The 27229-nt window shown below is 39.2% G+C and overlaps 1 protein-coding gene and 1 long non-coding RNA gene across 3 annotated transcripts in view; one reads left to right on the plus strand and one right to left on the minus strand.

Moving 5' to 3' along the window:
- The window catches only part of LOC110467949 (uncharacterized), a 111989-nt gene extending 87014 nt beyond the window's left edge, over positions 1-24975 (minus strand). The window contains exon 1 of the long non-coding RNA XR_002464945.4: positions 23769-24975. This is a non-coding gene — a long non-coding RNA (uncharacterized LOC110467949). The remainder of the gene's footprint in view (positions 1-23768) is intronic.
- A 157-nt stretch (positions 24976-25132) lies between these two features.
- The window catches only part of SNX7 (sorting nexin 7), a 28603-nt gene continuing 26506 nt past the window's right edge, over positions 25133-27229 (plus strand). For both annotated transcript variants that reach the window (XM_031505529.3, XM_085585908.1), the window contains exon 1: positions 25133-25466. In XM_031505529.3, coding sequence (XP_031361389.1) covers positions 25293-25466 — 174 coding nt within the window. In that variant the 5' untranslated portion in view covers positions 25133-25292. The remainder of the gene's footprint in view (positions 25467-27229) is intronic.

Here is a 27229-nt window from a genome sequence, read left to right on the forward strand (position 1 = left end):
CAGCACAGACCTGCACAGACCCATGGCATGGGACACTACACAGCCTTTATATTAAACAGAGCTTTGAAGCTGCAAAAATATTAACAGACACCAAAAATAGAAGCATAAAGGTCCTTTAATAGCCCTATGCTGTGCTTGCCATGAGCTCAAGCGCTTAGTGAGGAGGTGACCTTTACAAAATTATTGTTTATGATCTCTCTGTGTGTGCCAGTATAGGCACGAGGAGTATTCCAATTTATTTAAAAGGTTACATATCAAAACTGAATATGCAGTACAATTGTGTTATCGGACTGTATAGCTTTTACACAGGAAATCCAATCCTTGAGTATGGCTTCTAGGCACTGGGGCCAGATTCTCTCACTATTCAAACTAGAGATGAAGATGCAATATAACAAAATAATTTATTCATCCCACATTTCTTGTTTTTAAATTATCTAAAAATCACTCAGAAATTTCCCCAAATAATTCCTGGCTTTAAATTACTTACAAATTTATTTCAATAAACAGTGGAAAATATTGAGCTTGCAAAATATTTGAACATGGAATTCAAGGTACTCAATATCTTATTTTGAGTTGTATGATATCTCTTATAGTACCTTATGCATCATAAACCATCTCCCCCTCCCCTGCTGCTTGTTAGAGGCACTGGCTGTGCCTGATGAGAGAGAGTGACTCAGCACTGCCTGTTACCTGCCCTCCAGCTGGCTCCAGTAACTAGCTGGGAAACCACTCCCTGCTCCGAGGGAATACTTGTGTGTGTGTATTTCCTTGCTCCACCAGTAAGAAAGTGCCTTGAATCAGCCATGGGGAATATGCTGTTCAGCTGCCAAGGTGAAAGATGAAATCAGGACGCATTTAGTCCAGCAAAATAAGTGGTTACACTCCTGTGCACAACAAAACAAAACTAAACTGAAATTTAGAAGTGCATTCCTAGACTGCCGTTATCGATGAGGACCTCTCCTCCCCTGCAAGATTAGTAGCACAGGGGGCTGCTAAGGCCAGGTGCAAATCTCACTCAGGCTGTTCCCCCTGAGCAGCTCCTTCCCCTTGTTCAGGGTGGGTGAGCTCACCCCTCTGGGCTGGCCCGTGGGGTCCCGTGGTCACCTCCACAGGCTGCCAGCAGCTTTTCCTCTGAGCCTCCCCACACACCACAGCTCCGGCCAGAACTGATCCTACTGCATCCATGGAGGGTCAAGCATCCTTCCTGCTTCTCCTTGTTTCTAGAAACACAAAAATACGTGCACCAAGCAGACCCACACCCCATCCTCTCATCTCATTTGCTGGTGTTGATTTCTCCTCCTGACATGGAAGACTTGCCAAACTCTCATTTCTCTCGTGTCCCTTAGTAAGAATATGTTTATAGTGTCAGTTCTTCCTGCAAGTCAGCGGGCTTTAGATAACATTTAAACTGGATACACCATAAGAACAGTTCTATGCAAACATCTTATTAGATCTAGAATCTCTTTCATAAAGTCAGTTTCTAATTGAAACTCCCATGTTGGAGCTCCAGTGACAGTCATTGCATATATACCACTTTTTCTAAGCTACCCCAAATTATCAGCTATTGCAATCTATCATGATTCTTGTCTTCAATGGTTAAAAATCCAAACATCCACTTCCTTAAAATTATTCTGCTTGGACATAGTCACTGAACTTGGCCATCCATGATCATGGCCTGACAACACAAATGAGGAGCAATGGGACTCTAAGATTCACTTCATGCTGAAGTGCGATGTTCAATATATTTTTTTAAAAATCCTCAAATGGAAGTTGAAATTTGCACAGTTTCCTATTTTCTTGTATATTCTCATTTGTTTGTGATTCTTGATGAATCCTTTAATTCACAAGATAAAGGTTTTCCAAAGTGTTCCATCCAGCTAAAACCTTCCCGGAGGCCTTCAAACATGCATTCCCACAGAACAGATCACAAATATCAGGCAGCATGATGTAAAATCCAAATCTCATAATTAAATATATCACTGAAAAATTATTTTCTGCAAGTATATGAAATATCTAATTGAAAATTTGCTTTTGCAAATATTCATGAAAGGTAATTTCAAGCGCATGCATGCTTGTAGAAAGCAAATTCGCAAAGTCATAGGCATGATCAATTTGGAGTTAATTTTTGAATTTAAATGAATATTCATAGACATTTTCAACTATTCGTTTAACTTCAATACAGACTCATCACTACTCATTTGCACCTAGTTTTTATTAGTGCAAATCAGGATGAAAAACACTGAAATCAAAAGTTGAGCATGTCTGAAAAATTCTTTAAAATCACAATTAAAATAGCCTTTCTTATCTTCAGAATGGAATAAATCTAGCTTTCTTTTTCTAGCTTCCTTTTCTATCAAAATTTGAGAATGATTTGTTAACTTTTGAAGTTATTGTTCTGCTGTCAGCTAAAGCTATTTATATGCTTTGATACTAAACATTCCTTTACATAATGGTGTCTCTTCCTCCCAATTCCTTAAAAATTACTCATCTGCAATACTTTTTTTCCACATTTCCTAGGATTCAGTTTAAATGAAGTTTATAAAACGCTCATAAAATTTTCTATTTCAGGCTGATTTCAAATGCTACCAAGTTGAATATTAAAAATTCTTCCACTTACAAAAAAAATTGACCATATCAAGAAAAAGGAGGATTATATCTTAGGCAGTAAACTTAAGCAATGGGAGATCAATGAATTATTGAACCATTTTCCTAAAGAGCAGCAATAGTCATGCTTAGATTACTTACATGTTTTGTGTTCTCATGTGACTGAAGAACTAGTGGGATATGACAATACAGTAATATTGCATTGTTTTAAAAGCTTTAGTCATGAAACATTTTTTTTCACATCTTATGATTTATTCTTTCTCAGTTTGATGAAAACTCAGCAGTTCCTTATTTTATATGTCTTCATATTTTATATGAAGATATATATTTCATATATGTCTTCAATTTTATCTAGAAACACTGGGATGACTCTGAAAGATGGGACTGCATTAAAAGTTATATTCCTAAAGATATTCTAGGTAAGTTAGACATGTAAAGGTCTATTCTCCTATAGGATTCAAAATGTCCTAGTCATTTCTAGAAAGGGCATAAATCCGTGACTATTTGGCTCTTTTGACTCTCTCCCTAACATTACTTGATCAGAGAATGCACAATGACACACACTGAGTTGCATCACAAAAGCTAACAAATTACATTAGAGCTAATCGGGTTTGTGCTCTATGATATCAAACACAAGCCTTTTCAGAAAATCCAGCAATGAACCTGATGCCCATCATTCTTGAAGACTAACCAATCATTTCTTCCTCCTGTCCCCTGGAAAGATGAAGAAGAGATGTAGAACAACATCTCTTAAGACTGTCATGGCACTTTCTGGATGTCAAAAATGCAATATTTGTAGTTAATGTTTGCTATGTGGAGCTAATTACTTCACTACAAAGTAATTTTCTGGGAAGTATTTGCAACAAATAACAAATACTAAAAAAAAAGAAAAAAGGGTTCCCTTACCCTTTAATTTTCTTAGATTATCCTAACATCTAAAATCAATATTTTCCCCTCTACGTATTTTCTTCAGAATCCAGCTTCTGGGCGTGTTTTATACAAGGCAAAGTGAAACGCTTAGCTTTGAAGCCACAGAAAATTCACTGGCCAAGTGTATCAACAATTCATGGAAATACATGTGAAGGCATAGAGCAGAGAACTGGTACAGGTCAGAGAAACTACTCAAGCTTCTGTATCAGTTCAGTTTCATTTATTAAAAGGAACTGACAAGATACTCTCTATTGGAGTCTCGGATATATTACTTACAGAACAACAGGTCAAACTTTATGAGAAATTTCTGTTGCTGCCTTTTGAGGATGCAAAGGTCTTACTGCAGGAGGATCATTTAACTCCCCTGAGATAAGACATTCTCATTCCATCCTCTTCACTTCTATTTCTTAGAGGATATTCACTCTTGTGCAATAATCAGTAATTAGCTACAGTTCTGAAAATACAAACGAAACATGACATTTCCTTAAATCCTTTCCTATTATTAGAATACTGAGACAGTCAATGCTAATTGATTGGCTAAGATATGTCTTAGTGAAGGAAACTGGTTTAACACAGGTTTTAATTTCAGTTGCAGAATTCTGCAGTATTTTTCCCCATTCAGCAGAAAGAATTTTCATCCTTGTCCTTTTTGCTTTCTTATTTGCCCCACAGTCATTTATTCAATTCTGTGGTTGTGAAAACTGCAGTAGCTGTTACTCTACATGAAGAAACCGTTATAGGCACACCAAATTGATGATATGTAAATATACCATTGTGATTCATATGTTTCTTTACGCTAATTTATATTTTAATGAATTTGGTCATTGGGAATTGAAGTACTTCAGCTTCAGAAATAGAGCTTGTTGAAAACCTTTCACTGAAATACATAAATTTCAAGCATGTTTTCAGCCAGCTGAAATCATTGTTGAGATCCTTTATTTAGTGAACCAACACTTTAATAAATAAGACAGAGATACAACTTTTGTATAATAATCCATAATTTGATATATGAGAGATAGGGATAGCAGAGAAAGCCATGCCCTCTGGGGCAAGCTATTTCTGAGGTCCAACACAGTTATAAACCACAATCTGAAAGTTACTCTAAAATCACTTTGCCATTGTTCTGTTACAGAAGTAGCTTTTTTCAGGAGATAATTCAAAGTAATTTGAAAGATGCCATCAAGATTGAATAGACACATTCTAGTCATAATTGGGAAACACAGGAGTGGCTCACGTGTCAGACAGAGGCAGGAATAGCCTGATGGGAGCACTCATAAGGTGGAAGTGGCCAGTGTTGCAGCCTGGTGTCACTAGAGCTGATCTGAGGAAGATCGCCCATACCAAAACTCCCACAGATCTGAAACAACCAGCATAGTTCTTACGTTAGCAGGCAACACAGGATTTTGGTGGGAAAATCCAGAACTCAGGTTGGTGAAGAGAATTCAGGCACTAATGAAACTGCTTTGGGAAGGGGTGTAAGCTTTACCCACACCAGGTGTCACAATGACTAGCCAGTGCCTTTGGAATTCGCACTGAAGTTTTAAGGTCTTCATTTTCCCTCCAAAAAACCACTGAATTTGAATTTTTCATAGGCTGCCTACAGTTCAACATCTGAAAAATCTAGATTTTCGCTGAAAACATTCAGCTACAGGAAATCTGAGCTTTTAAAGAAGCCCCTTGCACAACAGACATTCTGGAGCTCAGGCTCATTAGCTGTGGATGACTGAGCTCACTGCTGCTGGAAAACCTGTGCTGTCATGGTCAAGCCAGAGTCATCTGTGGTGGCCACTGTTGGCTCTTTAAATGGATTACTTGAGTTTGGATGCAGATCTAAGATCATAATCAGGAGGACAGGGAAAGACAGAATGAGATTAAGAGAGATATCACTAAAAAACCTCACACGCTGAAAACAATGGCAGTAAAATCACAATGACAGAACAATCATTTATGTCATGCCAGTTTGAGAGAACATCGATTTAAAAGGTGTAATCAGATCCATTTATTGCATGGACTAAAAAAATATGGAAACTGTGAAAGTGAATACAAATACATCCTTTGCTGTATTTTAAAGCAGTAGCATAGCTTTACCCAATTAGAATTAAATCCATCTTATAAGAAATATCTAATTAGATATGGTAAACTTATTTTATTTTAAAAGAAAGACATTGATGACTCCTAATTATACACATACATGTTCTCTAAGTAAATTACTCATTGTCTGAGGCATTACGCCCAATACGTCCTTATACAACAGTGGCATCTAGTGGCCAGCGGCCAGGCTCCGCTCCAGCTGGAACAGGGAGACGGTGAAATGCAGGAGTAACGATAAACACCACCGCGGTTTTTGTTTGTTTAATAGATCGCATTATTTCAGATAACGAAATACTTCATGGATTATTATGCTCATGTTAATTTCAGGCCTTTTAGCATCCTAGCAGAAGGCACGAACTTTATTATACCGATTGGTACGTGGACACTGGGAGAGGAAAGGGAAAGCCCATCCACTGCCAGTCCAATGGAAACTAGGGCTGCGCCAGGTGCTTTCTGCCCTGCTAGCAACATCGACACATGTAGTCTCTTTCTGTACCTCCAGATTTGTTTCCTGCAGTCCATTTGGTCCAGGTTTACCATTCAAGCTGGGAGAATTTTTGCCATCAAGTGGGCGTTGAGCAGGGAGCTGCAGCCGCGGCAGAGGAGCCCGGGCACCGCGGCAGCAGCGGGGCCGCCCGGAGCCACCGAGCCGCCCCGCTCCTCGCCACCGCCCGCCTGCAGCCAGCAAAGTCTTTGCTTCCTGTTAGCCACCCAACGGCGCGCTGGTGAGAACACAGCAGCATGTGCTGCCTCTCATTGCTGCACTAGAGATAAAACACCCAGTGGAATAAATAATTACATTTTACAGACCCGCATCCTGGAAGTATTTGTAATTAATGAGAAACAGAAAAAAATGATGCGATGACAACATGCCCTAAAAGCAATACATCACCATGACCCTGAATAACTTGCCATCAGCTGAGCGCCGCATTTACCAGTAAATCTCATTTTATGAAAAATAAGAACTTTCTATTCTAGAACTGTTCTGGATAACACTCTTGCTATAGATGACAACCACAGGCTTCAGTAAAATCCATGTTTTAAAAAGTATATGCCTCCGAGATCCAATACTGTTCTTATTGGTCAGACATGCAAACCCAAATAGTATTTCTCAGCTCTTCATTGTAACTCCTATTCCCAGAAAAGCCTTGGGGCTTGATACCAGAAGTCCTGAAAAATCAGACATCATCAAATTGTCAGATTGGCAAGCTGTGATCTTGGCTATCTGTGATAACCAAATAAAATTCAGATTCCACCTCAACTCACAGGAATGCAGTACTATTTCTGAGAGTCTGTAAACTCAAACATATTCCTGGCAGATTTTAGCCCTTATTTCTTGACAAATAAATATCATAATTGAGATCATTAAGTAAATTTGGAAGGTCTTTTTTTTTGTGTGTGTTCTCAAAAAAAAAAAAAAATCACAATACATTAAACACGATTTTTCAGCATCATCCACTTATTACAACTAGTATTGTTGCACATTTAATTTCTCCTGATCAATGACATTATGGAAAGACAGAATATCTTGTAGAAATCAGCTGCTTTGTCCAGTTTTTCTGGAAGTAAAAGACAAGTCAGGAATTTCATGCACCAAACCTGATCTCTAACTAGTGTGGGATTTTCCCAATTCCCTGCTGCTGGGTCCCACTTACTCGGCTTTTTCTCTCAATCCAGCCATCCTGCAAAGGGCTGCACTAAGCATTCTTCGACTGGATTGTTCCAGTGATCAATAGAGAAAGGACAATGATTTATTTATAAAGCAGCAATGCAGCACTGCAAGAATTAGTTCTCTTCTGGAAACATTTCCCATTTTACACATTTCCTACATAAAAGAATGCACAATAAACTTCAGCATGAATTGCAGTGTAAAGCATAAAGCACATTTTAACTGTACTCCTTCATTTGCTTCTTTTTAGGAAGTATTGTGTGGTTTGCTGTTTGGCTGTTGGGTTTTTTGGGGGGGCGTAGGAGTGTGTATTTATTTATTTATTGATTTATTTAAAGCTTGTTGTGTATTGATTTAGCAAGGAACAGGTAATAGCCATATCAATTTTCTCACAGTGAGATGCATTGGTAGAAAAACAATTTTATAACTAAACAGAAATGACTGATCTATTGGCTTGGATAAGCTATTCTATTATACAGAGATTATAGAGCTGATATATATAAATAACTTAAGCAAGATCTGTGTTTTAGATATGCTTCAACTAACATAGGCAGTATTGTTAAAAGCAAAAGGACCACATCAGCAGTATAACATACACTAGAAGCCGATATTTTGCATAGGAAATGGGATATATGTCTCTGAGTTCCTTATTATGTTGATTATTACATTTGGGAAAAATAACATTGAGTATTATTATGGCAGCTTGAGAAATAACAATATATCTGAATCTGCAAAAAATACAGCTAGTAACAATCTGGGCACAGACTTGGTGTTTCAGAAAAAGTAAATATGACAGAAAGTATGTTTTACATCTCCATAAAACATTCCCCCCCACCCCCCCCATTTTGGGTTGTATGTTTCTTCATAATCATCATTTTGCAATCTAATGTCAGAATGAAGCACAAAAGAGAAATTTTTTTCCAACAATTGGAATTGCCATGGCAACACCCTAGATCTCAGATAAAGTTTGGTCCTGTACTGATAGTCACATTAGCATTTGTTTTTGTGCTAAGTGCAGTACTGTATATGAAAAGCACCTCAGTCTCTCTAGTTATGTATAGGATGTAATTTGATTATTTCAGAAATGTGAAATATAAAATTTTGACAGCTCCATAGAAAGCTTCACCTTTAAAATCACGTTTTTGAAATTACACAAATCATCAGAAGAAAATTAGGCACAGGTATCAATATTAAATGCAGTTGTCTGCATCTCTAGTCTCAATTATGCTGAAGCTGAGTAACTGTCCACTGTCCCCTTTCCAGCAGCTCTTAACTTTTCCACACATATTGATCTTCAGTCTTTGAATTCACATACATATATAAAGAAACTGATGAATTTAAGCAACACCTACTAATTAATCAAAGGAGACTATTTTTACCAGACATATTTATAATTGCCTTATACTACTGTAAAAAATAACTTGAAGATAAAGAGACATTTCTTTTCTGAGACAGAAAAATCCTATCCAAACTATAAGGTAACTAAAAACCTTGAAATTACAAATATTCTATGCTGGCAAATCTACATATCTATAAAACATATGCATGTCAAAACATTTAGGATGTATTCAGGAGGCTTTTATTCTGTATCATTACTCTGCAGGTTTGTAGAACAACCTACCAGAAACAAAATACAGAGGCACAACCATGACCATTTAACCTGAAACCTGATTCCTCCCCAAGCAGACAACAAAACCAGGATATACTTTATATCATGGTAGCATACAGTTCAGATTTCAATCACTGATTTTTTCAAATACTGCAGAGCCAAATGCTGTGTTTCAAAAACACAGCCTAGATGGAAATATCTATGCTATAACCATAATTGTTTCCAAATAAACTGCCTCACTTATGAATTTTAACAGTTTTGATGACAAAATAATTAGAGAATGTAAGATGAGACTGAAATTCTGTCACAAAAATAAGATTTGAGTGTAAATCATTTGGCAAATGTCATGAACAATAACAATGCAAGTGTGTGGTCTTGGTATACTCAAGGAGGTACCACATACTCTGTAATAAGTAGAATAAAGAATGTACTACACATTTCCAGCTGGACAGAGTAACTCAAATGCAAGAACTGTCTCCTTTCTCTTTAAGGGACAGATAGGTAAACAACATTGGCTAGGAAAAGATCTTTCAGAAGCCTGACATTAAACAAAGCAGACATGGCTGTCATTGGAAAGATCCTAAATTCTAACATTTTATGAGTATACAGGGTCTGCCTGAAATACATGCTGGTGTTTGAAGTGCTACTATTCTCCTGTTCATATTACAGATACAACTTCATGGATCCAGATGACAGGCTTAACTTCTCAAATTAAAAACCTGACAAGCTGCAAACTAGGCAGAATAAGCTAACGACCAAAGCACAAAGTTATGAAAATAAAAAAGCCTAGGTCCAGAAACTGTTGGCTGTTGTGGGGCTCAGTTTCCAAGCACCCAGAAGAACTTTTAAGTCCCTGTTAATTTGCCCCAAGAAGTGTACATTATTCTTTACTGGGTAGCTCAATACCTTCAGACAACAGTATCCTACTCTGACACACAAACCCTTAGAGCTAGGCAAAGAATCCTGCACCACTTTTGAGATCAACAACCTCCACAGCTGAAAAATCTGTGGCAGATAAATTCTGCATGTTGTGGATGAGGTCCTGAGAAGCCAGGAACGCATGCTGCACCAAAGTCAACTTAAATGTGGTTCCTTTTTAATATTTACGGTGGGATACTAGGGAAGAGAAAGGAACATTATGCTACAATTTCTCAACATTTATCCTATTAATTTCTATCCTTTATCCTATTAATTTCTATCCTGCAGAATAGGCTGTGAACTTTACAATCATCATTTGGATTTACCCCTACTTTAATGCACAAATTCTAAACTAAAAGACCTTTGTTATGGAAAAGCAAAGCATTCTGTTAATGTATATCACATTGCACTCTCCCAGGCAAAATGTTTACTTTATGCAGGTAAAAACTGTGACCTTTTTGAAGACATAGGCATACTTTGAATCAGCTTTTCTATATTTGACATTGTTAGGCATTCTCTGTGATGTGAGGCAAAAAATAAGTTGAGCTAGGAAAACTCAGTATTTTGGAGATCATAAGCTGAAACAGAAAATTAGGAGGGAGATGGGAAGACAGACAGTAGTAAGACTACATCACTAAGCATTTGGTTTTTTTCACATATTTCCTTGCTGCCCTACAATTTTTCTATTAGCTCCTCTTTGAAGGGAGTAACAGACAGGTAACTGTGTCAATGGCAGCTCTATCTGCAAGCATGCAGTTTGATTTGCTTATGCAGTGCTGTGTTTTAGTAGTCATTGGAAAGCATGACTGAAATATCCCATTGCACATTAGGATGACTCTTGCACCAGTAACTGAAGATGTAGACCCCAGGAAGTGCTGTTTGTGTCAGTGGAGCACAGCTGCTCTGGAGGAAAAAGCCTGGGGCACCTGCAGCAGCCATAGGGAAGCAAAGGGAACCAGCAGCTTTGCTCTGATTTGAAACAGGATTCACCTCCTTTAAAGTATCTATTTGCAAACATCTTGCCCAACATTTTTAGAGGAGTCTCCATTTTTTTCTATTCTTAACTATTTCTTTCTTCAGGTGTTTAGACTATTTTGCTGATCTTTCTCCATGTAAATATATCTATTCCTTTTTTTAAAGTCTATCCATTCTTTTTTTAGCATCCAGTATGTGCATACATGGAAGTTACACACTGAAAAGCATATGCCCCTTTTCAACTTGTTTTTTGAGCTCCAAGGAGGAAAACCAGAAACTTTTGAAATGTTTTTCTTTCTATGAAAAAAAAGTTTGTTTTTTTTTTTTTTTTTTTCCATTTTAGAAAACCATTATGGAATGACAATTGGAATCAGTATTTTCTGAAATGGTTTCAAAGAGGTTTACAACAGCCACTGTACACAGTTATAATTATTTTTGTAGAGAGGCACAAAAAGGACAAAAAAAAAATTCAAGACAATTCAAAACTCCTAACCTCTTCCTAAAAATCAGGACTACATTTCTGATGACTCCTTATTTAGTAGGTTGGGCTAGGAATTTGCTTCTCATGCTGTCAAAGTTGTGTGTTGTAATATGGAACAGGTCATTCAATCTATCTGCTGCTCTCCTTTTCCCTTCCTTAGCTGTCTAATTTATACAGTGAAATATCAGGACAGACTACAACACTGCTGCCGACACAGCACATTGAAAAATGAGGCATGATCTTTTAAATATAGTATTCATTATAACACTGGTACTGGAAACACTTTACTCTTTTACAATGCAAATAAGCACATCTTAGTTATGGAGGTTACATATACAGATGTCACAAAAGCACATTTAAAGACAGGCAAATATATGGAAAAACCCAGAAGAATCTGAATGAAGATTAAATTTCATAGGGTAGAACTCTGATCATGAAGGACACTTTCTGCACAGTGCATAATGGAGGGCAGTGTATTCATTTCTATTCCTCAAATGTGTACATTTTCAGTGTGTATAGTTTCAGTAATTAGAAAAGAAATTTTGATGTTAGAGTTTACATAAATAACAAAAAACATCAAGATGCCTTTTTCTTGTGGTTTGTTTTTCTTTTTATCTGCTTTATAATTTTTTAATTTCCTTTATATGATCCCAAGATATTAAAGTCCAGATCACCTAGCTATATCACTGGCAAAATAAGTCATATGTCATGCTCAATTTTAGAGTCATTAGCTATCTGTAGACACTGTCTTATGCAGTGGAGTTAAAAAACTAAAGAGAGAAAGACAGAATATATCTGAGGGTAAAAAGCCTTTGCGAGTGTTGATGGGAGTATATGGAAGAAACCAGCAAGAACAGTGGATAATGGAAGATTGCTAGTGCAGGTAGTGGGCTTATCTATATGACAAATTGATGAAGAATGAGGAGGAAAACTATGTTGATTTAATGCTGGCAATTTGAAGCATAGGCAGCACAGCTGTTTCAGACAGAAATACTAAGATAAATTCAGAAGCAACCCCTGCTCTGACAGATTAATAAAAGACCAGAAATTATTTGAGCTTCTTAGAGGAAGGGATCACTAAAGAGCCCTTCAAATACCCAAGATATTGCACATAAGAATAGAACAGCTCATCCAGCCCTTGCCTGTCTGTTATCAAGAACATGCTTTAAACTAAGAATCAAGCTTTTCTAGCAGACATGAAAAAATACATACTACAAGTGAAAAAGTAAAGAACAAAGTGAACACTTGCTACTGAAACAATTTTAGGAAAAAAAAGTCATTGGTAGAACCTTCAAACAGGCTACCTAAAAAAAGGCTTACCTAACGTAAATTTTTAAAAAAGCTGTAACTGGGTCTTCTGTTTCAACTTGTTTTTTAAAATCATTACTAGCAATAGGAATATTTATCCAGGTGAAGTGAATATACAGACTTTTTACACTTCAAAAGTCAGACAAACCAACTCCATGTAAACATTTTCACCAGTGCTTTAAATACACTTGTGGGCACTGAGCCCTTCATTCTCTGGTCAAATACAAAAGGGCTCCTTCCCCTGTGTCTGCCAGGAGTGTATTGTGTCCTACATGCTCACTGCTGGCAATGTAAGTCTACACAGCCATTTCAAACATGTTTTAGCACATTTTACTAAACAGCCAGTCATGCTGAATTTCTGAAAGTTTGATTTACTGGCATTATTGTCCAGTTCCAGACAACCCGGCATTATCAGAAAGACTATACTGCATCAGCAGCTTTCTACTGCTCTGATCCAGAACCCTTTGGAAAAACTATATGTATTAATTCACAAACCAAAGGATCAGAACTGAGCTCTATGTTAGTAGAGAAGATTCCTATGAAAGAATACTTCAGAAGTGTTAAGACTGCAAGGTAGCATTTAAAAAAATTAAGAAACAAAAGACCCAAAAGCAAAAGTAAGTAGCTTTGGTATCCCTCCCCTGCTCCCTCAAAAGAAGGGAATACGTCAGTGTGATGGCTCTCCAATGAATTATTCACAAAAGGTAGGGCTTTCTTTCCCAGAGGTTACAGCAATGTCAAGTGAAAACATGTCAGTCTGCCAAGAAACACCAATGGTGTGGAATATTTCAATGGAAGATTACACAATCACCCCACTAATGATGGGAGCTCTTTTGGTGATGTAGGAATACATTCCTACAAAGGATGCCAGGCATTACCAATAATTTGATATCAAATTTTGGGAAAATTTAAAGATTAACAAACTCCTCTGAGCAAATTCTAAAGCCAGGTTGTATTTTTAATTTATCAGCATTGCCTACACTTATTATTTATTACATGGTCCTCTTCCAGCACTCTCTATAAAGAATAAGCACTCTAAGCAGTAATTCTAATACTAAAATTACCTATGCTCTAAAAATGCCCACCACCACCACATCATCTCAGTTCTGGAAAGAACTTCTCAAACTTCAGTTCAACAGACAGTCCTAAACTGGGGGGAAGACCATGAGTCACAAAATGTCACTTTCTCTCTGATATTTGGGTTAAGCCTATTTTTCTTACAGTCCCTGTAGGTATGGTAGAGGAAAATGTGGTATTTAGGATGCTTTTTGTCAAGTTGTTGGTTCCGATGGTCAAGAAGAAAATTCATTTCTCAGGAAACCTACTGGTAAAAGATCTGTGGGTTTTTTCACTTCTTAAATACAATTTAGAAATAAATTTAATTTTTCTGAACAGATTGTAATTTGCAACTTAATTTATGCCTAGTGCTAGTAAGGGGTCTAAAGCACTTACCTTACAGGACAAAATTCGAAATTCATCCAGTGGGTTTGATTATTATGGGAAAGCCATTGTAGACTCAAGTGTGTTCTTCACAATCTCTCTCATCCTCAAGAAGAAAGTTAAAATTTTACAGAGTTCACTGCATTTGAAAGTCAGTGGGAGGGGAGTCTCACAAAATCACTGTGGGGAGGGGAATCTCCACAATCACTGTTCTGCACCTATATTAAGCTTTGGTGCATTCTATGAGACAATCTTAGCCTATAACTGAAATTCATGTTTGTGCAAATCTTGATCTACCCAGTATGCATGAAAATTAAATTACAGGCAATGAATTAAGAATAATTTCTAGACTAAGCCATGCTCAGACACTTAAAATAAGTCTAATACTACTTAAATATCTAAATCACACAGAAGTGTTGCAGCCCAAAGCTGGGGTAAACTGGCCCCTAAGAACACCTACGCCCGCTGCCCTGTGACAGCCCCGTTCATAACCACAGCTGGGATCAGTCTGGCATTTATTTGCAGGTACAGCAAGGATTTCCTTCAAAAGTTGTTACCAGGCCTCAAGGTGGGATTAATACACCTATAACCAGTTGGGTCATTATTCCTTCTCTCTAATCACTGTGTATTTGCGGTCAGATATGAGACTTCATAAACCAGTGCCATTCAGGTCAAGGAACTGTTGGTCGCCACCCTTCACTCCACCAAAATGCTTAGATCTCATTTGCAATGGTTTTTATTAAGCTTGTGGACTTGTTCCTACTATGCAACCTCCATTTCTCACCACAATCAGCACCAATGCCTCTGATGAAGACAGAATAAAATATTTCATATTTTTAGGTCAATACATTTAATCCCTGAACAGTGACTACATGAAACAAACTCAGTAGTTTGTTTCTGAAACTGCTTGCTTAAGGCTGAATAATTTTATCATGTTTAATATCCAGTGCAAGGTCTAGCTCTGCTTGACTTTAATTCACCTTGCTCCTATCCTTCTCTAACTCTTTTGCATACATTTCTATGCCTGTCAGTCCTTTCTGCAATCTTTTTACATTCTGCTAATATACTTTTAATTATATGGCTATTGATCCAGTTATATTATTTCTACAATGCTTCTTTCTTTGTTCCAGGTATTAATGCCAGAGAGTGTTAATGCTTTTGAAAAAGGAAGTTCCAGACCTTTTCTATATTTAAGTTTCAGGGCTTCTTTGGTAGATTGATTCACATCTGTAGAGTATTGAGCTTTGAAATCCTCTGTTACATACAGATTTCTTTTCCTCTTGTCATTTAATTTTATGTGAATCACACATCATACATCCCTCAATCAGCACATCTAGAATATCTTCATTATTTAAATGAAACCTTATTGATGAAGTGAAAAAACTGTCAGCTATTATCAGCAGAAATAACCAGTACTATCAGCATTTGTTCTCCAAGTTATTCTGAAGAAGTTAAATACTTCCATATGCAGGGCTGCCCACCCATCTGGTCACAACTCCTAGTAGTACTTAAAATCTTTAACCACGCACAGAATGTTAAAACATAAAATGCTTTAAAAAGATCCCTTTTAGTATGCAAATTCAACCCTACAGACTCACAAGACTAATAGAATTTTTCTATCATTCTCTGATTTTGAGGTGTTTTTGATTCAAAAAACATAGCTACACTAAAGCTATTGATTTCTTTAATCTGCTTCATAAATTAATGTGCAATTCTACCTTTTGTGATTACCGCATCAGATTTCTCACCTATTTTCCACTACACACTTGTAATCCATCTAACATAGAATCATTAAGGTTGGAAAAAACTTTCAAGATCAAGTCCAACCTTTGACCTAATGCACCACACCCACTAAAGCCTATCTCAGTGCCACATCCCCTCACTTTCTGAATTGTGTTTCTGCTAATTGTCAGCTCCATCATCATTGGAAAACACTTGAACTGACTTGTTCTTTTAACAGGATGTGGGTTGGGCAGTCCAAAAATCTGTCTTACCCCGTTTCTTGGCTTCAGACTCATTTGTCCATCATGCCAACCTCAGCCCCCAGAGGCAGCTTACTGAAGCTATTTCCTATTTTCAGCTTCTTCAGTATGCAGCAGTACATACCATTATCTACCTTTTGATCAACTACCACATAATTTGTATCCATTCCACTCTGCATTATGGTTACCTAAAAATTGACTAATTCATTTTTTAAATAGACATAATTTTGTTTAAAAAACATTTGTATTTTAGGCCATACTTTTACTGGATACTCACTCCTTCAGCTTCCATGCAGATCTGCATGTTACTACATTACCTGGGTTTTTTCTACTAAAAATGATGAGCAGAAAATGATTAATTAATTAGATTACACTTTTAAATAAATTGCATAAACAGGGGATTGTTGAAACCTTTTTTCATCTGGGTTTAAGTTCATAACTTCCATGTTTGCTTTTATTGTTTCCTTTCTCCTCCCTTCTTTACTGCTATCAGGCATGTTTCTGGGTTCCAGTGTGCATGTAAAATTAAAGTTAAAGCATCCTAAAACCAGTAGCATATTTTCATGGAAGCCTTCAGCTAATTTGTTGTCTTGTGAATAATCTGAATCAGTTCTACTAAAGCACAGGAATTAGGAATCTTCTTGGGGGATGCTCCTAAAGCCCTCAAAAGGCACACAGATATCAAAGGAGATTTGCTCCTATCTACTCAACGACTCTTTTAGAGGGAATAGCTGGAGGCAAGAATGGCTGCAGCACTACATCCAAAACACTTCTGTCTTGTCTTATCACCACAGGGCTTCAAACAGAACCCATACAAATGATAGGAAATTACACAAGATATTTTTGGCAGAGTGGGAGCCAAATACAAGTCTTCCAAGCCTTGTATCATTCCTCCTGGTGGCTTGAAGGTCTTTCTGAAACACGGAGATACAAATTCACATGAAGGTAATCCTAAAGTATTCCAGCCTGCTAAAGAGCTGGAGTAATTCCCAGCTGGTTCAAAACCAGATGAGTTTACCACTGAGGCCCTTCCCCCTACACTCAGCTATTGAGTTTAAGCTCATCTAAGATAGAGTCTCAAAGGTGCTAGAATGGTTAAACTGGAATGTCTCTTGAGCAAAACCAAAGGCGCTTTCAGAGATGTTGCACATGGAAAATGTACCCTTTCTAATAATTGTGCTCTCTTCATTGCTTTTTTCCCTCAAGTGTATCACATGAGAACAAGAAAAATCTAAAATTTTAGTCCATTTCAATAGTTTAATATATAGTTTATAAATGTGAACAATTTGGTAGCATAAATCATTTAGTCAGTCTGAAGAGAAATTTTTACAGAACACCAAAACAACTATTATAGTATATGTGGCCACAGGCTGAGAAATGCAATCTAGCAGATGGTCATTTGCTGTCTTAAGTGATATGGCATATAGAAAAGAAAATATTATTCTATTAATGCTTCAGAAGCTCAACAAAGCCAAAAATAGCTTATAACTTTGCTTTGTGGATAAGAAAAGCACAATTGCATACTTAAAGCAGAAGAAATTGACCTCTCTGATTTCTAAACCTTTTCAGAGTATGGAGTAGGTTAAGTGTAAATACTGTACTACATGCCTCTTAAGTTCTCATATATTCCTTCCCACAGTCTTCCTTTTTGAAGTCTACAGCATCCTTCTAGCAATTGCTTATCAGAAAGATGGATAAAGAAGAGAAATTTAATGTATTTATGCTTTCATGTAATATGATAAAGATTAATTCCTAGGAGCTGGGGAGGTACACCTACTCTCCCCTGCAGTTTCATCTTGCCTAACAGCTTTTCTCTTTCTCTCAGTGGTAAACAAGTACCAATGCTAGCTACAGAACTCACTGCAACTCACCAGAACACAATATTTCAATGCCACAGTCTATCCACTAGCCCCATTCTAAACAGAAGTTCTCTTGCAAATCCACTGGGTCAACATCATCAGTGCATTGCTATCATATCACCCCTAAGTGAAAAATCTGCTGAATATAATAATGACCTAATTAAGCCCATTGTTTTCCCTCTAAGACACAGACCAATCTAGTCTTTTCCATTTTCTCACAAAAGAGAAAACCACAGGAAGCAAATGACTGCTTGTGTTGCCACTGTAAATCACATGTGCTGGAATACTTCCTTCCCATCTGATCTAGAGCTCTTGCAGCTGCAGTCTGACCACACCATCCAAAGTCACTCTATTCTTGGACTACATCATAGTATAAAGTCTTGAAATTTGTTTCCTCTGCTATTGTTTTCTAGAATTTGGCAATAGTTCTCAATATCTGAAGACAAATACTTCTCAGTTTTGAAGACACAAAGCCTCCAAAATTTGCACACAATGCAAACACACTAAGCCATGCTAAGAGGAAATTAAAAAACCTCCCATCTACAAAATTAATCTAGTCTGCTCCCCTTGTCTCATGCACACATTTGCCATATAGCATTCCCACAGATACACCACAAAGTTTAGCTAATCCCAAGCATGTCATGCAGTGGTGGGGGAACAGACAGTAGCTGGTTTGCTGCTTTTTATGTGTTCTGAGCAATGGGAAATACTCTGCCACTTTACTGTCCACCAGAAGAAACAGATATTTTTAAATCATGAAGACATTTGGAGGGGTTAAATATAAAATTAGGGCACATGAGTAGAACAGCTATCTACTATACTACCAGTTTTATATGTATGTATTCCGGCAGGAAAGTTTTGGGGTTTCCTCAGATGTTTTACCTAAGAGGTAAGAAATTTACCTAAGGCACAGTGTAAAAAACATTAATTCTTCTATAAATCTATCTCAGCTCTTTTTGAGATTTAGGCATCTCTGTTAATGGTGTTGAAATTATTTTGAGCTATTTAGCAACTTCATAACAAAGTTAGGAGAGGAAGAGGATGTCAAGGGGAAGAAGAATCTTAGACCAACTGCCAAGTTTTCACAAAAGAGCTTTTCCACACATTAATCTTTGATAATAAAACTATCCTAAAATATTGTAAACACAGCTGTTTCCATTTTAAGCTTGACATCTTCTATCTTGGGTAAGCTCAGTGCTCATAAAAGACCCCAATATTAGTCCTCCATATTTTTAAATTATTCATAAGCCTGCTTCCCTGACCAATCAGATTGTCTGATAAGATACATTGTTCTTTGGTCACTTCAGAGTCTCACCAGTTTCCAGATGTTTAAAACAACCTCCACTATTAACTCAAATGCATCATTTGTTTACCAGGACCTAAAAACAGCTCTTCATACACTGAGAAGAGTTTTTGCCTTATAGATTAAAAAAAAAACCAAAACCAAAAACAAACAAACAAAAACAAAACAAAACAAAAAAACCCCAACAAACCAAAAAACCAAAACCCCAAAAAAACCAACAAACAGTTACAGTCTGTGCAAATGACAAGAAAGCTATTTATGAAGTAAAGAAGTAAATTTAGAATTTATTTCTGAAGACACTTCAGGTAGTCTGTCAGGCTGTGTGGATTTTCTTCCAGCTGTGGCAGAGTGTAATTGTTTACTTAACCTGGATATTGATTGTAGTTAGACTGCTGGCTCACTTCCTTCAGCTGCAATTCTCATTTTGGCAGTTTCACATACATCACTTAAAATTCCTCTCTGCAGCCATGCTCTTCACATTCTTTCCTCTGGGTCATAATCTACTAAACATGACCATACTTTTATTTCTGCATTATGATGATGGGGCTTCTTAAAATTTTTCTGATCTTTGTAGAACAAAAAGTGGAAACTTTTAGCAAGAATGACCTTGAATCACTGTCCTTTACAATTGGGATTATACTATAGAGTATTATGGAAGAGCTCAGATAAAAGGGAGAGATTCTCCAGCAGTGTAGCTGCAGTATGAATTTTCTATGTGTTTTAAGAATACCTATATATATATATATATGTAGGTCACTTTCTATCAATTAGTACTAAATTGTTAATTAGATTGTGTATTGTTCAAAATTTTATGTCAATAGTTCAGATGTAAATTTGAGCACTTAAAAAAAAAAATCTCATATATAGAACTTTCTTAGTAGTCATCCTGTTAGTAATAAACTAGGGCAAAAGGCACACAAATTTGCTATCTAAAAAAATAAGTCTATTAAAACATCATGAATATGGAGTGTTAATTCAACCATGATGTGTCTTCTGCATTGGTTTAAGTACTCACATCTACTACAAATGTACTTAGGTTTACCTACTAAAAAGTTTTGAGGGTCACTGAAAGCATGTGAAAACAATAAAGATTGCTAAATCCATACAAAGTAATTCTGTAAAGGCTAATTAACCTTGAAATGGTGGCAAAACCTGTGCCTAAAGGTCAAAAAATGACCACCAGTTTGTGAAGTGTTTTCAGAGCCCTTACACTGTACCAACTGAAACACACTATTTAAATGGATTCATTTAAATGGATTATAAACAGACACTTGTAAAGAAATAACATTCATATCAACCATTGTCATTTTTTAAAAATTTAACAAGCAGGACTACACCTGGTCATTGATAAACAGAATAATTGAGGTCCAGTATTAATCTGTTTCTCTTTACCTAGAGTTCCCAACTAGGCATGAGAAAAATTAAAACCAGAGAGAACTCCAACTCCTGTATCAAATTAATTCAATAAGCCTTTATATGTATTTAATGTATTAATATTTTTGCATACTTTCTGACTAGGAGATACTCTAGTATTTCATGCCATACAGTACAGATTGCTAAATATACAGTTCCTCAAAAAACTAGGACACCAGCATTTATTTGAAAACAGGAAACAATTTTTTTAGCAGGAGAGACAATGCTATATTAGAACAGATAGACTCTATTTCACAAAATTGCAAAGTATTACACCCCCTCACCCCCCAAAAAAATGATGCTTCCATATCTAATGAAGCTTGACAACTGGTTTTAGATATTGTAAAATATATGAGACCAAATAGTGCTTCATCTGGAATCTTTTCACGTCTAAAATTTGGCAGTAACATAACTTAAAAGGATAGCATATCTCCAGATATCGATCCTGGGTTTGTACAGCTGCAATGCCATAAAAATCATCTGCAGCTATAAAAGAGATAACATGATTATGAGTACACTACATTGTAATTTCCTTTGGGCAGTCAGAAAGAAAAAACAGTCTAATAGTCTCTGAAAAAAATAGGCTTGCAGGATATCCACCATCTGACAGATGAATCATTTTACAATATTCCAATTTAAAAATCTTCCAAATTTAAATTAACAACAACAAAAATAACGCAAGAACTTAACATTACCTTTCAACCCCAAAACAAGAGTCAGCTGAAAAACTAAGCAGCTCACAATATGGAGAGTTTTGATGTTCTAACTTCCTTGTGAGTTCAGGCAGGGAACATAAATAGTTAACCTTATTCTAAGCCATTAAATGGAGCTTACTAAAAAGCTTGCTCTAATAAATGGTATGATATGAAGGTCAGCCCTTAATTCACCATCAAAATATCTTCTGGGTGTAAACATAATGACTTCTGCTTATGCACTACACAACCCTGACAAGAATGCTACTTGACAATCCATTTCAGACCTAGAAAAACGTTCTCATTTGCGTCAAGGTGCTGAATGTCAGCAGATTCACTAACACGCTTATTTGCACTGCAGTGCTGGAACAGAGTAAAACACCATGAGCCCTCCATGCCCCGCTGCTGCCTGGCTAGGGAGATGGTGAAATGAAACAAGATTTAATCCTGTCCATATCACTGTGCAGTTGGTGAAACTTGACAAGTCAACATTAAGTATTCAACGTGGTATTGTGGCCTAAAGGGATCATATGCAGCCTGCACATAAGAGCAAAGGAATAGCTTGGTTCTGCTTCGGTGTTTGTAAATTTAATTTGTTCAAGGAAAAGCAACTCTGGAAGGGATTACTAGCTAAGATCAACACTCTTACCAAAGAAAAAGAGAACATGCAAGTAGGAATAATACTGACGTTTTTGTAATACAAAATAGCTTTTTGGGCTTAAGTGAATAAATAAAATTTGGAGGTGATTGCAGTTCAACCCTAGCATATGAGAATATTCCATTTAGTGTTCATGAGTAGGAGGGCCTGGGAAGATTGAGTATTTCATGAAAATTGCATAGGAATTTAGAAAAAATGTATTTTACAGAATGTTAAAATTTATTTAGCAAAAAGTATTGTTTCAGTGCAATACCTATTTCTTTAAATAAGTGGGGCAAAAATATTCATGCTACAACATCTAATATATTGACTTAATTATTACCAAGATCTCATTCCACAGGTTCAGGGAAGGTTATCTGCAGTAAAATGTGTAAGTCCCTGGTGCCCAGGAAACATGGAGCTGGTGAATATACACACATGAAGAAAAACCAGGATCTACAGCAATGCACTTCTGAAATAAAAGTACAAGAGCCACCCACAAATCTCTTTTGCTAAGTGTAGCTCTGTATTTACATTATCTGCAATATCTTTGAATAGAACAATTATTCGACTATTTTGAGTCATCTCTGACCCTACAGCAGGAAATGAGCACAAAGTCCCTGAGTCAGAAAAATGATCTTTTTGCTAAACAATGCAGGGAAGAGATCCTGGGACCCAGCATGGGTGGGAAGGTACCCTGAAGATGTATTGGCTTACTTGGCCCTTTTAATACAAATTAGTGACAACTGGGGTTGGGAGGTGGGGAGGGCAGCTGAAAATGATCACAGAGCAGTGTCCTATTTTGTTTTAGCAGAGGTCCTTTTGATGATTAAACTTCCAAATGGCTGTTAAATGCAATGCATATTCTTCCAGAGTGAAGGACAATGAATACCTTTTCCATACAGATTGATACTTCAAATATAAAGCACAGAAATATAAGCATGACAAGCAAGGAATATAAAAATATGTCTTCCTAAGCTTGATTAATGAGCTAATAAAAAGCTATAATAAGAAAAAAATCCAATTAAAGCATCCTGTAATATTTCTCTCAAACAGAAATTAAAAAAAAAACCAAGAGCACAGTAAAACTTCGGAAAATTAGTATGATTCAGGCAACATCCTTAATATTCAAGTCTACAGTACATAAATTTTATACTTTCTTTGACTGACTGCCCTTTATTTATCATCTCTGATGTTCATTGTCTGAAATTGTGGTCCTTGATGAGTTTTATTTTGTTATTGCCTCACAAGTATATAATCTGAATTTAAATAGACATATTAAAAACTTGGGCATTATACAGGTTGTAAGTACTTATTCTATTTGGAAAACCTGCAGGCCTCCAACAGAACATGTGGAAATAAGGGCAAAGCCACTGGAAACTATATGCTATCAGCTATAGATAAAGTCAGCAAATAAACTAGCTATACTTTTTGCTGATGGACAAAAGACAGAGTAGAAAATTTATATTGTAATAGTCCCTTTTCAACAGTCTTTGGTAGCTGAAGGTAATCAGAGGGGACAGGAGCAGCAACGACACTGGAAAGGAGCTGTAAAAGACACAGAGGTAGGCAGAGCTGGAGATTTGACCCCGGTGAGAAGCACCTGCACCACAAGGAGCCCCGCACGCCCTTGCAGCCCCTGGAGGCGAGCGGCACAGCCCAGGGCCCGGGGCTGCCTGTGAGGAAGGCAGCACACCAAAGGAGCCCCGGGCTCCTCAGGGGCTCAGAGCTGAGGAACAGCAAAGAGCAGTAGGATAGGGACAGTCTGCACAGGGCCGGCAAGAACAGAAGCCTGGGCATCTCGTACCAGGGTCAGCTGTTATTTTAATACTACAGAAACTGTTTATTTGCACTTACTGAAAGGTCCTCGGGCATCAGCGAGTGTCCGGGCTCCAGGACAGGCGCATCCCACCTCCCTCTGCCGGCGGCTCCGTGCGAGACCCCTGCAGCAAACGCTGCTGGCGCCGGAGGCGTGGAGCGGGCCACTGCCCCCGGCTCCTCGTCAACTTTAGAGTATTTTTTAAACAAAAATTAAAATGTCTCGGTAAACACTCTCTAATTAGGCAGACGTAGTCTTTGTCTCTTTGCACAGTTCAGTGAACGTTTGGTGTTTTTTATTTTAATCCCTTTATTTCAAGTTGTGGTTCAAGACTTCGCCGAAAACCGTGAAATATCAAATGTATTTCCTCATCAGCTGCCTGCAGTGTTTCACGAAGGAATACTTTTCAAAACGCTTTCGTTTGATTACAGGGCTTGCCTTTTCTAATTTGACAGCAAGGGAATCGAGATACACAAAGACAATGTTGTATCTGCCTGTTTAAGAGCCCGCCCACAACTCCTGAAATTTACATTAACAACAAAGTTGACTTCAGCTGTTTCAGGCGGCGCCTGGAGAGAGGTGCCCGGTTCCACACCGAGCAGACGCTGAGGAGCCCGGCCCGCAGTCGGTGTCAGGGCCGGGCAGCGCTGACGGCAGCCCAGGGCAGCTCTGGAGGGCAGGGCAGCGCTGCCTTCCCCTGCCCGCTCGGCCCTGGCTCCTGCAACCAACAGCGCCGGCCATTGCTTCCAGCTCGGTACTGGCAACTTCCAAATCCCACAGTTTCGATGGTTGTACTTTAAAAAAAGGACAGCTCTGCTGCTTTTAAATGTTTGGTGTCTCTCTCCCCGCTGCTTTCCTGATGTAACGTGCCGTCACTTTGTTCTCACAAGCACATTTCTGACACCAAAGAGTCCCTGGCCTCAGCATCAGCCACGCCCTGACCTCACGGCGAAGGGGTCCAGCTACGAGCGACATAGCGGCTGCTCAAGAGAAGCTGCACGAGAGGCAAGAGACAAAGCAGCAACGCGTGGGTTTTGCCTGCTGCCCCGGTGGCGGCACCTGAGTGCCTGCCAGAAGGGAAGAAAGACCAACCCGGAGAGCGCAGGAAAGCAAGCCTGGGTACGCCCTGCCGGGCCCGGGGGCTGCTGAGGGCAGAGCGGGCGGGTGCCCGGGAGCGCACGGAGCTCTCCAGACCGACACCCTGCGGCCAGCGGCTGCCCCGCGGGCGGCTCGCCCAGTCCCCCGGCAGCCCCGGGGGCGGCCCGGGCGGCGTCCCCCACGCCGCCACGAACACGCCTGTGGGCGTTGAGCCGCCCCGTCCCGCCTCCGCAGAGGCCGCAGCCGCAGTCCCCGCTGTGCGGGCCTGCCGGCAGGCTCAACACCTCCCGGCCCCGATCGCTCCCAGCCCTGCCCGGCAGCGCGGCCCTCCTGCCGCCGCTTCCACTCCTGCGCACTGGGCGCGTCCCGGGCCGGCCGCGGCCAGAGCCAGGCGGGGCAGCCGCCAACTGCGGTCCCGCGGGGAGCGGCTGCGGCGGGGCCGCCGCCCGCGCTGGCGGGGCGGGATGGAGACCGAGAGCCGGGGACCGGGACTGGCGCTCCCCGCCGGCGGGGAAGGGCCCGGGGCCGACTCGCGCCTCGCCGCGGGTGCCCTCGGCACGGCCCAGGGGCCGCTGCTCGCCGCCGCCGAGGTGCTGGCCCTGGACGATGAGGAAGACGACCTGGAGGTGTTCAGCAAGGTACGGCGGCGCCCTCCGCGCCGGGGGCGGCCGGGCGGGCTCGCCGGTACTTTGCCCCAGCGGGCGCCGGGGAAACCGGGGTGGTGCGACGGGACGGGACGGGACGGGACGGGACGGGACGGGACGGGACGGGACGGGACGGGGCGGGACGGGGCGGCTCCGCCCCGGGCGGCGGTCGCGGGCTCTGCCCGCCCGCCCCGCGCGCGGCGCTCCCCGGGGCCCCGCGGCGGGCCGGGCTGCCCGGGGCGCGGGGCTGGCGGGGCAGCGCCCGGCGGCGCCCGCGGTCCCGGGTGACTTCTCGGGCACGAAACGCGGAGTCGCTGCTTCGGACCAGCAGTGCGAGTCATGACTGCGCTTACCTGAAATGTGCCATCTAATCTGGACTCGCTGTACCCTTATCATCTCTTAGGTTCGTCAGATGCCATATATGTATCTGTAAATTATTAAATAAACAACCGTGTTTAGTAATTGCAGTTGTGTTTGAGTGTAAGTTAATGTTTCCAAGTTTCAGTTTGAGTTTTCTTTTAAAAGATGAAGTCTCACACCTTCGCCTGGGAGATTTGAGAAGATAATATCTGAATTTTGATGACGAGAATAAAATGAACATAACTGACAATGTATCAGTGTCAACCTTCAGAGGGCACACAGCCAGGTACATGCGTGCCCGTCTGGCTGATTGTGCTGATTTTAATTAAACCAATGAAGGAGGGTATGGCTTCCACGTATATTGTTTCTCATTTAGCACTGATTTAGTACAGGTTAAGACAAGACTTACCTCTTGTCTCCTCAGTAGTTAAAGAAGAGGGCATGTCATTAATCTATTTGCCTTACCGAGGCAGCATCTAGGATGTAAGTGCATACAGAGAGCTAGGGTGGAAAAATGTGTATGGGGCTAGGGTGTTCATCATCTGAGACTTGTGAACTGCTGTGACAGGATGTTTGCCATGGGAGAGAAATAGCAGTTACATTTCCCATTTGAAGAAGTGACAATGTATTTCTCTTCAGTGGGACAGATTGTCATAGGGAGTAAATGTGTGGGTTTTATGTTTCTGTAGGTGAGAAACACTGTTGTGGTATGAATGAGTACTACTAGGAATAAGGACTTCCTTCTTAGGAGCTATGTATTTAAACTCTGTAATAGAATTTATGTATGTATTGCTATGTATTTAAACTGTAATAGAAGTCCTGAAACTCATGGCTTTTAAGGCCAGAAGGGACTCTTACATGATTTAAAAGTCTGTAACTTGCAAGAGATTAGGCTAAATTTCACCAAGTTACCTGTATTTTTCTGAAGCATAACTAGGGTTGAGCTGAATTATATTTTCCTAGAAAGCACCAGTGAATGATTCACTGAACTTGCATGCTAAAATATAGTTTTAGTTGTTTAAGCTCACTTTTCATCCATTTCCTCTTGTGGGTGAAGTTCAGGCAGTTCTGCATGAAGGTATCTACTTATCAACACAGTGTATTGATGCTTATGCTGCTTCCATATCAAGAGCAATTCTCCTTGGGAATGAAAAATAAAAACAAGTGGAGTTGATACAAGTTACTGCTGCTTTATCGCAAATAGTGAGATCTTTAAATTTCTACCTGGATTAGTGCCAAATATTTTTTACATATATGAAATCTTAACTACTGTTAATGCATGCTACATGATAAGTTATTCCTGCAAACAAGAAAATTTGTCATCTGAAAATACAGCTTTCCTTCCAAAGCTTGGATACCTGCATGTAGTGGTTGTATATATAAACCAGAAATTCATG

Source organism: Lonchura striata, chromosome 8 (assembly GCF_050655825.1).
Source record: "Lonchura striata isolate lonStrDom1 chromosome 8, ASM5065582v1, whole genome shotgun sequence".
Classification (NCBI taxonomy): Eukaryota; Metazoa; Chordata; class Aves; order Passeriformes; family Estrildidae; genus Lonchura; species Lonchura striata.